Consider the following 12,710-nt stretch of genomic DNA (forward strand, 5'->3'; position numbering starts at 1 on the left):
TTTTGTGAAAATGAGTTTTTTTTTCCTTATATGACATGGGAATTCCATAGCACACTAGGCCACAGTTTGTAAGGAGAGAGAGATGAAGAGGGAGAGTCGGTGTATGTGCTTTTACAGGGATTGACAGTGGAGACAGATTGGGATTTTCAGGTTCTTTATTAGTGAATTTAAACTATTAGACTGGGAATTGAATGGGTTTTGTGGCCATGCAGGGCAGTGCTCTGGGCTTACTCCTGGCAGTGCTCTGGGCACCATATGCCATGCCAGGGATAGAAGTCAGCTATTTGTAGGGCAAGTGTCTCAGTCCCTGTGCTCTCACTCTAGAGAAGGAATTTAAAGTACAGAGACAAAAGAAGGAAAAAAGTCAAGTGCACTCCAACTAACCAGTTTTATAAATCAACCAGGACTTGTAAAAGGAAGAATCAATGGTATCTTTGTGAGGAGGCACTCAGGCTGATTCTTAAGTTCTGTGACTGGCAATGTGTTTGTCGGGGACAGTCCCTTCGAGATGGATTCCTAGGCAACAAAACTTAAGTCAGGCCTTTCATTACAAAATGTCAGAAGTATGTACCATGATGTTCTTCGGCTTTGTTTTGTTTTTTTCTCTCATAATGCTTTCTGATACATACTTTTTCTGGGTTTTATCATAGCAGCTGCTAGTATTTGGAGTTGTTTTGCTTATAAACAGTGAGAGTAGAGGCATCATACACATTGTTATGCATTAGCCTAGACTTTGTTTGCAATAAGAACACACACAATGCCATACCAAAATGAATTTATTGACATTCCTTGGAGATGATACGATGGAAAAGAAGTCTGGGCCTGAGTATCACATATTATTTTTCTTGTAATTGTAAGCAAAATCAGCCCAAGAATGGACTTATCCTGATAATGACTAAAACAAAGACTTTAAGCAAAATTGTTATAGACATTTCCATAGATAAGTTGGAAGCTGCAGGAAGTAGGCTAATGGAACAATATTTACTCTATATGCTACCTCTAGGCACCTTTTTTTATTTCCTACTAGAATACGGGACTACATGTCACTAACAGGAAAATAACACTTTATCTTTTGGACCTTGTGATGGCTGGAACATCCATCCCAGATTTTAATGATAGTATTGCCATTGTTTAAATAGTCGACAGTGAAATGATAATAATACTAGTAATAATAATAATAATAATAATAATGAAGCACCACATTTGTTATGTAACATTCTAACTACTTTCATTTGAAAGTGTTTCATCTTGACTGAGAAAACATCTGTGGGAACTGAGAAATTTTCTGAACCCAAATTTTGGATGCAGGGTTTGACAAATGGACCTACAATGTGAAAGATGAAGTGTTAAAACAGTCTGGAAAGTCCTGCACATTGGTCTGCCACACAAATATTTATGCTCGCTGTGAAATGATAGCGTCACGTATTGGAAGAGAAAAATATTTATATTTTTGCGTATTTAAGGCCTGTCAAAATTCTTCATATTGCTTTTTCTTAATTTTATAACTGTCCAAACAACTGTGCTAAAATAATAATGGCATAAAATTTATTTCACGAGCACTGCAAACTAAAAATAGGAAATTACAAAGAACTCACTTGAATATTTTAAGATTATTAACTTTAAATGATAGAACAAGATAGGATCCATGAAATTTTTATGGTACTTTATATGAACTCTTGAATTGAAATGTAAGTTTCCCCTTATTTTTTGATTTTGCTGCCCTCCAATTAAGGCTAATGCACACTTAATTAAACTACCTCTAAAATATCTTCTTTTGAAGAAATTGTGGTTTATAGGGATTGATTTTACAATTTGTCTTTATGGTGAAAACTAGTACTTTAGGGGGAAAATCACAACTAGACTGGCATTAAATTATATGATTTGGGATGGTTTACACCTCAATCTGGTGAAATTGATAGCATAATTTAACCATACAGCTGTTTTGTTAGACACATAATGAAACAATTTTAAAATTACCCATACATATGAGGAAATAGTAACCAAAGAAACATAATTTAGGACCTAGGGAAATAAAAGGATCTTTCCCTAATACATTTTTAAACTTATTTTTGCTTTTTCTACAAGTCTGCATAGAGTCTGAAACTGGTTAAGCAAGCTTTGAATTCTTTTAGATGACCAAGACACAAGTGTATCTTTTCAGAAATTTAATTTTTTATAAAATTCTGTTCCTGTAAAGCTTTGTGGAATAGATCTAGAACCATGGCATTGAGGGGAACTAAGGAAAGTTTAGTTTATAATTCGTGTACGGCCAGAAAGGTAACTCAAGTAGAAGAGCACCTGCCTAGCATGTGTGAGGCCCTGAGTTCAATCCCCAGAACCTTATGGACCCCTCAAGCACCACAATGTGTAGCCTAGGTGGCCCCTAAGCACCTCTGGGGTGGCTCCCAAGCACCGCCGGGCCTGAGCACCAGACTGTCAGGCCTGCACTGCAGGCAGAAAATTCCCAGGAGAGGCTGCCCCACATCCCAGCACAGCTGGGAATGACCCCATTTAAAAAATTTGTGTCCAAATTATCCTACAATTTCTAGGATATTTTGATTTTTTTTCTGTATATGGGTGGATTAGGCATTAGATTGATATCTAATCAGATAAATTTATTATATAAATTGTAAAGCTACCTAGGAGTAGTTTGCACTTTTTGAACAGCTTTCTCCCTTGTCAGTGTCTAATAAATAATACATTTTTAAAGGAATTAAATGCTTAAATTAATAATTATTTACATACACACAACACCAAGTTCTAAAAGTAAAATGGCGCTTCTATACTGAAGATGCTATTCAGAGTTAGAATGATGAGATGATTTGCATAATTTTGATGTTATGATTTTATAAGAGTTCCATGGGAAATTCGTTAACTTTTAAAAATATACACTGAATTTACAGATTCCTCAAGCCCTATATTATCTAATATTAACATTTTACTATCTTTATTAATATTTATTTTAGCCCAAAAAATGAGACACTAACTTTCCATAGCATGTGTATTCCCTGACTAATAGCAGAAGCAGAGCAGCAGGTCGGGATGCTGGGGATTGTAAAGAATTTCAACAAAAGAACATTTCCTCTTGTAGTGCAGGGAACATAACAAATGCACTCTCCAGACACAAACTGATGAAATGAACACACAAAGTATGGCCTCATATAAAGTTAGCTTCATCTTACATGCTTCAAATTTCTTCCTTTTAAACTTACTGAAAACAATGTGACATATCAACAGAGGGGCCCTTTTAGCTCTTTTCCCAGTGAAGAAAACACTTTCATTCGTGACATATTTCAGACAACATGGGTATCAAGGTTAGGAAAATATCAAATGACCATTACTTTGGATCTTATTCCAAACGTATTCAAGAGGCTGGGCTGCCTTTGGAGCCTACAGCTTTTTTTTTTTAACGCTATGTTTTATGAGAATGTTGAATGCTAAAAGAGAATGGGCATTTTAACACAAATCAAAATGGTTTTGGGGTGTTAACTCTCTGCTTCAGGAAAACTGCTCTGAATTAAGCAGAAGTATTATATTGCCCTTGATCCCTAACAAGCACCATCACTCTCTGCAGCTCCTTAGTGGATATGAAGGAACTTGAAATCATGATTATGAAAAACAAAAACAAACGACAGCATAAAAAATCACCAAATGAAGGTTGGTTTGTTTGCCAAGCAAGTAATTACCTGGCTTTAACAAACATCGATATTATTTATATACAATTTTTCTCCTTTTGAAGGAGAACTACTAGGGTAAACAAAGCAAAGTAAAACAAAACAGTGCAGAACTCAAGCTATTCAACCGAACACATCTTTCCACTTCTGGTTGCTTCATACTATACGCAACACAATGGGAATGGAGCCTTGCTTATGCTACACAGTGAGACACTCCTTCTTAGACCTGTGAATGAGTTTGTGCTTCTCGTGTGGCGCATGCTCATGAAGGCGCGCTCCCTGTTCTAGACTTCTCAGAATTTAAACTGAGCCGCACTCTCCACAACCATTGGTATGCACTGTGCTGCCTTAGCAAGCAGTGTTTTTCTTCTTGTTATTATTTGTTGGAAAGTACTTTTTTGCACCATATGTCTAGGCTAGTTCCACAAATGACTCATGAAATGTATAAAACTTTTGGTTTTGCACTGATGTTTTTGGATGGATGGTGTACACAGGGTGGAAGGAAAATCAAAAGTTCATCAGCTCCTAGTTCTGGAGTTGGTCATTGAAAATTATGAAAAATGGTGGTTCTGCTAAGAAGATATAGGTATATAAAAGCTTGAAATGCTTAATGTCCAAATTTTCTTTGAAACCATATAAATGGAAGTAAACATTTATTACCATTTGGTCAAGTGTCACATAACTTGCATTCATATTTCACTGTTAATTATGGAGGTATGTGGAGATACACACAGACCTGGAGACAGCTGCTTTTTAAAATATTGCATACGGACTAGCAGTTCACTGAAAATAGAAGCCTGAAGGCTAGATCTTAGAAGGCAGTTCTTCATGCACAGCTTTTGTCAATCATAATTTTGTTTGGAAATAAAAATCATGGAATATCAAAATCAAAGGAGAGTTGAAAGGGGAAGGAGATTCATCCCAGAAAAGGGTCATGTCACTGGCCCGGAAAACGTCAGTTGAATTTTCTTTTCCTCATTCAAGTCCAAAGGTGCTGGTTTCTTCTACTGCTGTTAACAACTTTTCATACAACATGGAGTACGAGGGATAAGATGGAAGATCCAATCGATTGAAGCATGTGTGTGCCCTGAATGGGGGAAAAAAGACTGGTAAAGGTGTTTGTTTTAATTATACAGCTGGTTTGGATTTTTTTTTTTTTTGGATCAGTCTGAAGATGTGAATCAGAAGTGAACTGAGGGACAGAAGGTAGCTCAATGGGCTGAATGTATACAGAAGACCCAGGTTCAATCCCTGGAACTGCATGGTCTTTCAGATATTGCCAAGAGCGATCCCAAAAACAAAGCCAGAAGCAGCCCCCCAGCACCACCAGATGTGGCCCAAAAAGAAAAATTTTAACGTGCACCAAAATGAGCAAAACAAAAATTTAGGACCACCATAAAACATTGCAAACTAATAACAATAACCCTTTATACACAAATAGACCAGTTAAAGGATTGGGATAACTAAAAAATATGGTTTGCATTTGTAAGGAAACCACAACACACAAGAACTACAATAGCAAACCAGTGATGAGCTCTGTGTTATTCAGCTTTATTTTGCAATTGAGAGAGAAACTTGGATGTACTCAGCAAAAGAGGAGAAGTAGAATTAGTATTAAAAGGTCATATTCCCAAGTCTACTCGCTTAGTTCTGATTTCTGGATCCATATAGACCAGGTGGCAGTAGATACCCTGGTACTTCATCCAATGCTCTGTCGAATCAGGTGTGCCCTAGATATAGTATGACCCACATCCAGCAATGCAGTGAGATGTGTGGGTATAAGAGAGTGTGATCACTTAAGGACACTCCTGATGACTTTAGCCCCACTGCTGCGAACTGGAAAGTTCTGTGTTTAGCTGAGAGATTTTTATGTGTTATGGATGCTTACTGCTGTACTAAACTAGGGAGAAAGGTGAAAGGGTACAGAAGACATTGGTCTAGGCATAAGTTTAATGCCTTTTCCTCCCTAAAATGATCTTTGTATTGAAACTCTGTTTTGAGAAACTAAACAGCACAGAAAAGGGTGATAAGATAGAATAAAATACAAATCTAACATAAAATAATGAAATAAAATGTAACACAAAACAAAACAATGATTGGAAAATGCTCTCTTTGTCAGAATTTAATTTAGGATATTAAATTCTTCTTTAATTACAATATATCCAGGAAAGTTTTGGGTTATTAACACATTTGTTTTTGGAGTCCCATATGGTACGGCACTCAAGGAATGGGAAGGTTGGAAAAGAGGAGAGGATATGTGAGCTTTCCACACAGGGAGAATTTGGGAAATGTGCCACAATTTTTTTGCCTCCCAGCATCCATGTGTCCTTCTCCTAACAGCTTCCTCACATCTTGTGAAACTATCAGCTAGGTTCCTTTCCCTTCTATGCTTAAAGACCAGTAGGATATCTGGCCTTCAGACTTAGGACTTAAATGGGAATTCATATAAAAACAGATTAACAGAGGTCTTAGATTTTTTATCTAAGATTCAAATAAGCCTATGCTAAATTCAAAATAATCTAATTAAAATATTTTATCTCAACATTTGAGTACAAATAGAAGAGGAGATAGTAAGTCAAGTTGGGCCTCCAAATAATGATCCCTCCCTATGTTTATAAGTATTGAAACTAGGTCATATCCTTGGCAAGTTAATAGGGGTAAAAAAGCTAAGTGTACTTCTGAAACTGATTGAATAAGTCAAGAGTGAAATGAACAGACATAACCTTCTTGTTTCCTATTTCAGGTCATTTTAACTGGCACATATAAGTGGGAAAATTTATAGCAAAATTTCATAAACTGGAAACATTTGCAAATTGCACCTCTTAAAAACTGTCTAAACAGAGTTTCTTCAGGAGTTGATTTTTCTTCATTCATCTACATCCCTGTTAACTATCTTAAATAAACTTCACTTTGTAATCTGGAACAAATGAACAACTCCAAATAACACTCAATATTTCTAGGTGCTTGGTCTTCCACTTGGTATGCACAGTATGTGCGCGTGCACACACACACGCGCGCGCACACACACACACACACACACACAGAGCTCCTGCTTAGCTCCCTGCATATATATATATAGAACCCACTATTCCTTAGTGCAGTAAGGTTAAATAAAGCATTGGAACCACTAACTTTACTATCTTGGGAAATTCAGTTTAATCTTCTGAACCTTATAAAGTTTTATCACCTGTATGAGACCAGAGTTACCAGTAAAGTTTTATCACTTGTATGAGATCAATATGGCAGGTAGGGTGCTTGCTTGTCCTGCATACTGTTGACTTGGGTTGGATGTTGCCTGAGCCCCACCAGGACTGATCACTGAGCGCAGGGTCAGGAATAAGTCCTGAGAACCACTAAGTGTTGCATAAAAAAAAATTTATCACTTATGAAAGAGTATAGTAATCCATGCTCTGTGTACCTGAAGAGATTACTGTGAGGATCAGTGGTACAGTTTATATAAACACCTTTCATAAACTATGAACCATCATTTGATATGAACATGTGAGAATCACTTTGTAGGTCAACTGCAGTTGCAATAATAACTTTTAGGGACTGTGTCCAATTTGTAGGGACTTCAGACACTCAGTTGTTTTCACAGGAACTACTACTGACAAATTAATCACCCTTATTTCATATTTACATAATTGCAATTTTGGTACTTCACAGCACGTCCTTTTCAGTCATGCTAGGTCAATTTCACTCTTCTGGTTTTTTTAGGTTCCAGTATTTTAAGATGATTTTGAAATTGGGTTTTGTCCCTCATTCTATTAAAGTTTACCTTCTTATTTGCGTCATCTTACACATTTGGTCTTCCTGTCTTCATAAATGTTTTTTAAAATTGTAATCAACTCAGAGTCAAAGAGAGCTTTGCTCTTCAACAGAGATCATTTTCTAGTAAAGTTCAAGGAAGGAGCCTCAATCACTTCTGTCGTTCTGAGAATAGTTACACAAGCTGTACACAAGCCTTAATGTACACAGCCAGTTGCGATATCAGTCACACAAGCCTTAATGTCATCTCACTTTTTTTTTACTATAGCCTCATTATCCAGTTTTCTTCTCTTGTAACTGTAGAATCTATTCTTTTCCAAATATCTCAATAACCTCTTGATCCCCAGATCCAGATGTCCATTCTCCACCACTACTTCTTTTCTTTTCTTTTTGGTGGGAATGGTTGGGAGGGGGTTGGGACATACATGGCAGTGCTCAGGTCTTACACCTGGATCTGTGCTCAGAGATCACTCAGGGCTTGGGAGACCATATAGGGTACTGGGGATTGAACCCGGCTTGGCTGTGTGTAAGGCAAACCCCCTGCCTGCTGTACTACCACTCTGGCTCTCTCTACCAGCAGTTCTTCAAAAGCATTGGGAAGCTCTAGCATCTTTCTTCAGGACTTCTCTATGATTTCTCAGTGACTGCCAGTATTGTCTCAAAATTCCCAAGTGCTACTGCCTGCCTTCTAATAAGCCATATATCTTACAACTCTGATTTTTACCTCAGCACTATTAACATTCAAATTTCATAAGAACTTGGTATTTCTTCCTTAGGAAGAGCTTATTGATTAAAAATGTCCTAATCTTTGTAGTCTTTAGCAGCAACCCACTAGAAGTCAGTAGCACCCTTTCCCAACAGTTAAAAAATGTTTATAGACATTGTGAAAAAATCTCTGGTAGAAAATTATCTTCCCTAAACCCCTTAAGAACACTTACTATAAGCTATATCCAACTATTATTTTAACTAGGACTCCAACTCCATCCTGGGCTTGGGCACAGTTTAATCTGAGTTGACGTGTATATCTTAGAAGGCTATTCATATTATATAGGTCAGTTATCTGCCTATGACTCATAATTCTGTTATCTCTGATCCCTATCCCAAGTGTAAACCCTCTAAGTTCTTATTCTATCATCATAATCTTTTTCTGATTCTGTCTTCATAATTCCTTGTAATGACTAGCTTCTACTTTTTTCTTCCCAGATATTCCCTATTCTCTCTCCAACTGTTGTTCATAGTAAGGGAACTGTCTTAATGCTCTTCTTATCATGGAGATGGCCATTATTCATCCTGACACATGCTCTGAGGAGGATAATCAGTCCTGCAGTCTTCTTTTTCCACTGCTATTCTAGATCTTCAGGTTTCAATCTTTGAATGAAAATTTCTGTTCCTTTTAATCTCATATCATTTAGAGAATTTTTCCTAAACTTCAGATTTTCTATGATATTTTACTGCCCCCAAATATGAAAAAGTAGAAAATAATTTGTTACCTGCAGGTAAGAAGGGCTAAGTTGTTTTGCAGAACTTGTTTCAGATATGCATATAGGTGGGCTGGAGCGATAGCACAGCAGGTAGGGTGTTTGCCTTGCATGCGGCCACCATGGCCGATCCGAGTTTGATTCCTCCGCCCCTCTCGGAGAGCCTGGCAAGCTACAGAGAATATCTCGCCCACACGGCAGAGCCTGGCAAGCTCCCTATGGTGTATTCAATATGCCAAACACATTTACAAGTCTCACAATGTTACTGGGCCCGCTTGAGCAAATCGATGAACAATGGGAGAGCAGTGACAGTGACAGTGATGCATATAGGTATATATGCATTTATTGCTTTGAGACACAAAGACATGACTTACTCTGGATTTTAAAATCTTAAAATTCAGCGGATATAGAAGTAGTAAAAGGATAAGGCAGTTGCCTTACATGCAGCCGATTCCATATGGTCTCCCAAGCACTGATAGGAGTAACCCTCAAGAAAAAAACAGGAATATGCCCTAAACACATTTGGTGTTGCTTAAATATCTCCCTTTTAAAAAGCTAGAAATTCATTAATCTATGTAGATCTTCTATGTCTTCTGATATTTTTTGCTAATTATATTTGTTGAAATCTCTAGTAATTATCATAAATTCTTTCCACTATAGGCACCATATTATGTAAAATCCATGTCCATGTGGATGACCTGTTGAATGCCCCAGCTCCTTGACTTCAATCCCAGTGACCATTCTACACTCTATCTATGATGGTTTATCAACTGAGACAGAAAATTTTATCCTGGAACCTCCTATTCTCAAAGTCCTTTTTACCTACTTCTAATAATTTTATAACGTTAAGACCTCAATAAAAACTGAAATGACATTAGTTGGCACTTTACACTAAGAAGCCGGTTGCTTTCTGCAGAGGGATGTTCTGAAGACAGGCAGCTTCAGACTGTCTCCTTTGATCATAGATACTGTGCACAGAGAGCCCAGAGTCTCTGGGAAGATCTAAGTCATCCAAGGTGCCTGGTACTCCTGCCAGTTTTGTGAATTCCTGTTACCTCCCAGAACTACCTTTGTCCTTGGAAGTCAGCTATAACAGCTGGTGTTACTTCTTGTCATTTTCACTGTCCTCTAAAGGTCTTGCAAATTATCTCAAGGCAAATTTTCCCATTCAAAAAAAAAAAAAACCCTTTCTACCACTTCACAGAAAAGCCTTTCTAGCATTGGCATTCACATTTGCAGAGTAGTAGCCTCTTTGGGCACAACTGTGTTTTGGCCCTGATATGAAGAACTTGTTCATAACCTCAATGTTTACAAGCTCTCTGTATATTATTAGTATTAAAGTGCATTTTTTTAGATTGAATATGTAAAGCTCAATCTGCAATTACTTATGAAAGAAGCAATGACTTCTACTACCTAAAAGTAACAAATTACTCAACTTGCTTTTTCTACACAATCTATCAAGCTATTTTTCAATTTCTTCCTCAAGTGTAGCTTTAGATTGTTTTGGCACTGCTTCTTGAACATGTACTGGCCATTCCCTCGTCCCAGACCTTGCTCATGCTGCTTCTGAAAAGACTCTCCCCTCCTCTCTTCCTTATACCTCAATACTCAAAGAATACTAGCCTCTTTACTTGATCAGAATTGTTCTCAAACTACTTGTTTCCCATATTTTGTTGTCATGCACTGTACAAATAATTTCTATCAGGTTATATTATTTACTGTATTGTACGGGTCTCTGTACATGTGCATAGTTGTATTCCAGTCACTCCTCAAGACACACATTAGAAGAGTAAGCTGTCATGAAACACACATATCTAAAAGAAGTACAGAATGTTTCCAACAGACTTCATTCTCCTCATTCTCCAAACAAGACAAATGGAAATTGGACTTTTGAAGGGTTTTGTTTGTTTGGAGATTGTACTGGCCATTTCTCTGGGCTTATTCCTGGATCTGTGCTCAGGGATCACTTCTGACAGGGCTTGGGGGAACATATGGGGATCTGGGGATTAGACTCGGGTTGGATAATGCAAGGCAAGTGCCCTGTTCACTGTACTATCAGTCCGGAAATTGGTCTTTTAATATCTTCTTGTCATACTTAATTTACTAAAGTCAGTAAACCATGCAAATACAGACTGAGGTTTTTTTGAACTAAAAGGGTAAAGTCAGAGCTGAAAATTACACTAAAATTTTAGACTGTCATTAACCAACTGACAACACTCTGTTTCTTGGGTGTTTCAATTCTCACTGAAATCAGGTGAATTGTTTCATGACACTGAAAATCTAGGAAAGCTAGATGGAAAAATTATAGTTCAGTAAGTAATGATTTCAGAGTAGGTACTTAGTAAAGGTATCTGAGAGGTCATGTGCAAACAGAGATGCATTTGAATTATAAATATAGAGTGAATTTATAATTAGAAAATATATTGATATAATAAAATAATATGGCTTAACGTTTTCTTTTGTTTGTTCAACAGTATTTGCTACTATTCTTACTATACAGAAGTATCCCTATAGTGCTTCTATTTAAAAGATTTGAAATAGAATATCTAAGTGTCCTTGAAAGGACGCAGAAAATTTGGGGATTAAAACTCACAGCACAGGAAATTCATGTTGGTAAATGCCTGAATCCTGAGTGTTCATTATTTGCAATTATCTCAAAATAATTTTTTATCATTGTGAAATAAATATAGGGTCATCTTGAAGGCCTAATATACATGGAGTCTCATCTCAGGTATTTTAAAACAATATGAAAATACAGTTTTTTAATTCATAACTAACATATGAAGTATCAAATAATATGCTGTTAAAGATGCAGTGCTGGAAGTTTACTTTGGGTTTCCAGCCTCTTTGCAATGATGTCCCTGCTTCTTACTTCTAGGTAAATATTTGTATTTCAATTAAATCGGGCTTTGTATAATTGGGAAAGTTTCATACTATGACCCAAAACTATGATATTAGGGCCCAAACACTATCAATGCATTTAAACAATAACTTATGATATCTAAAATAATATCCCAGAGTTTTCTCACTTATACTTTATACTAACAACTCATATAATAATATTTTGGTAGTAGAAAAGAATTTTATCCCAAAGAATAATCACTCAAGCTCAAATAACAAAGTATACTTGGCCCTCTTCAGTGAGTTTCTTGAAGATTGGCAGGAGCTTCGTATGTACCTGGGGAGAGATGTAATTTTCCCCCATTTTTCTATGCAGAAACGCCTAAGCCCATTGCTTCCTCGAAGAGCTGCAAAGCCTTCATATGGTACACTGGATGTTCCGGTGACGAACTGAAGTAATCTTAGTCTTTGCTCATTATTGAAGCGCTCCACTGCAGCCCAGAACCAGCGGATCACAAGATGACCATCATGATAACCTGATATGGAGAAAATGGAAAGATAAAGAGGATATAGAAAGAGGAGTGGAGAGGAAATGGAGAGAAATAAAATACATCAGAACTAAATAGCTGCTTTGTACCTGTTGATTTATATAACTGCATTTGAATAGGTATAAAACAATTTGTGAAACTAGGTCAAATTTTAAAATGTCTCATTTATAAAAGTTATTTTATGTTATTTTGTAATTTATATTATATTTTATATTAAAAGATTTTATGCTTTTAGTATATTTAAATACTAAATATTTTAGTATATTTGCGACCACATGACACATCATAAGACATTCTCTACTCATTTTCCATAATTACCACACCATATTTGATGGGGTTCAGACAGTAGGCAACAAATCACTGTCCTCCCATTGTTCATCAATTTTTGCTCGAGCGGGCCC

General features: G+C 36.7%; 1 protein-coding gene across 1 annotated transcript in view; it reads right to left on the minus strand.

Annotated features, from left to right (window-relative positions):
• Positions 1 to 2,155: 2,155 nt before the first annotated feature.
• HECW1 (HECT, C2 and WW domain containing E3 ubiquitin protein ligase 1) overlaps positions 2,156 to 12,710 on the minus strand; it is a 310,169-nt gene continuing 299,614 nt past the window's right edge. Inside the window, exons 31-32 of the mRNA XM_056112411.1 lie at positions 12,099 to 12,297; positions 2,156 to 4,761 (exon numbers count right to left, since the gene is read on the minus strand). Of these exons, the coding sequence (XP_055968386.1) occupies positions 4,650 to 4,761; positions 12,099 to 12,297 (311 nt within the window). The 3' untranslated portion in view covers positions 2,156 to 4,649. The remainder of the gene's footprint in view (positions 4,762 to 12,098; positions 12,298 to 12,710) is intronic.

The sequence above is a fragment of the Sorex fumeus genome, unplaced genomic scaffold, assembly GCF_029834395.1.
Source record: "Sorex fumeus unplaced genomic scaffold, SorFum_2.1 ptg000002l, whole genome shotgun sequence".
In the NCBI taxonomy this organism is placed as follows: domain Eukaryota; kingdom Metazoa; phylum Chordata; class Mammalia; order Eulipotyphla; family Soricidae; genus Sorex; species Sorex fumeus.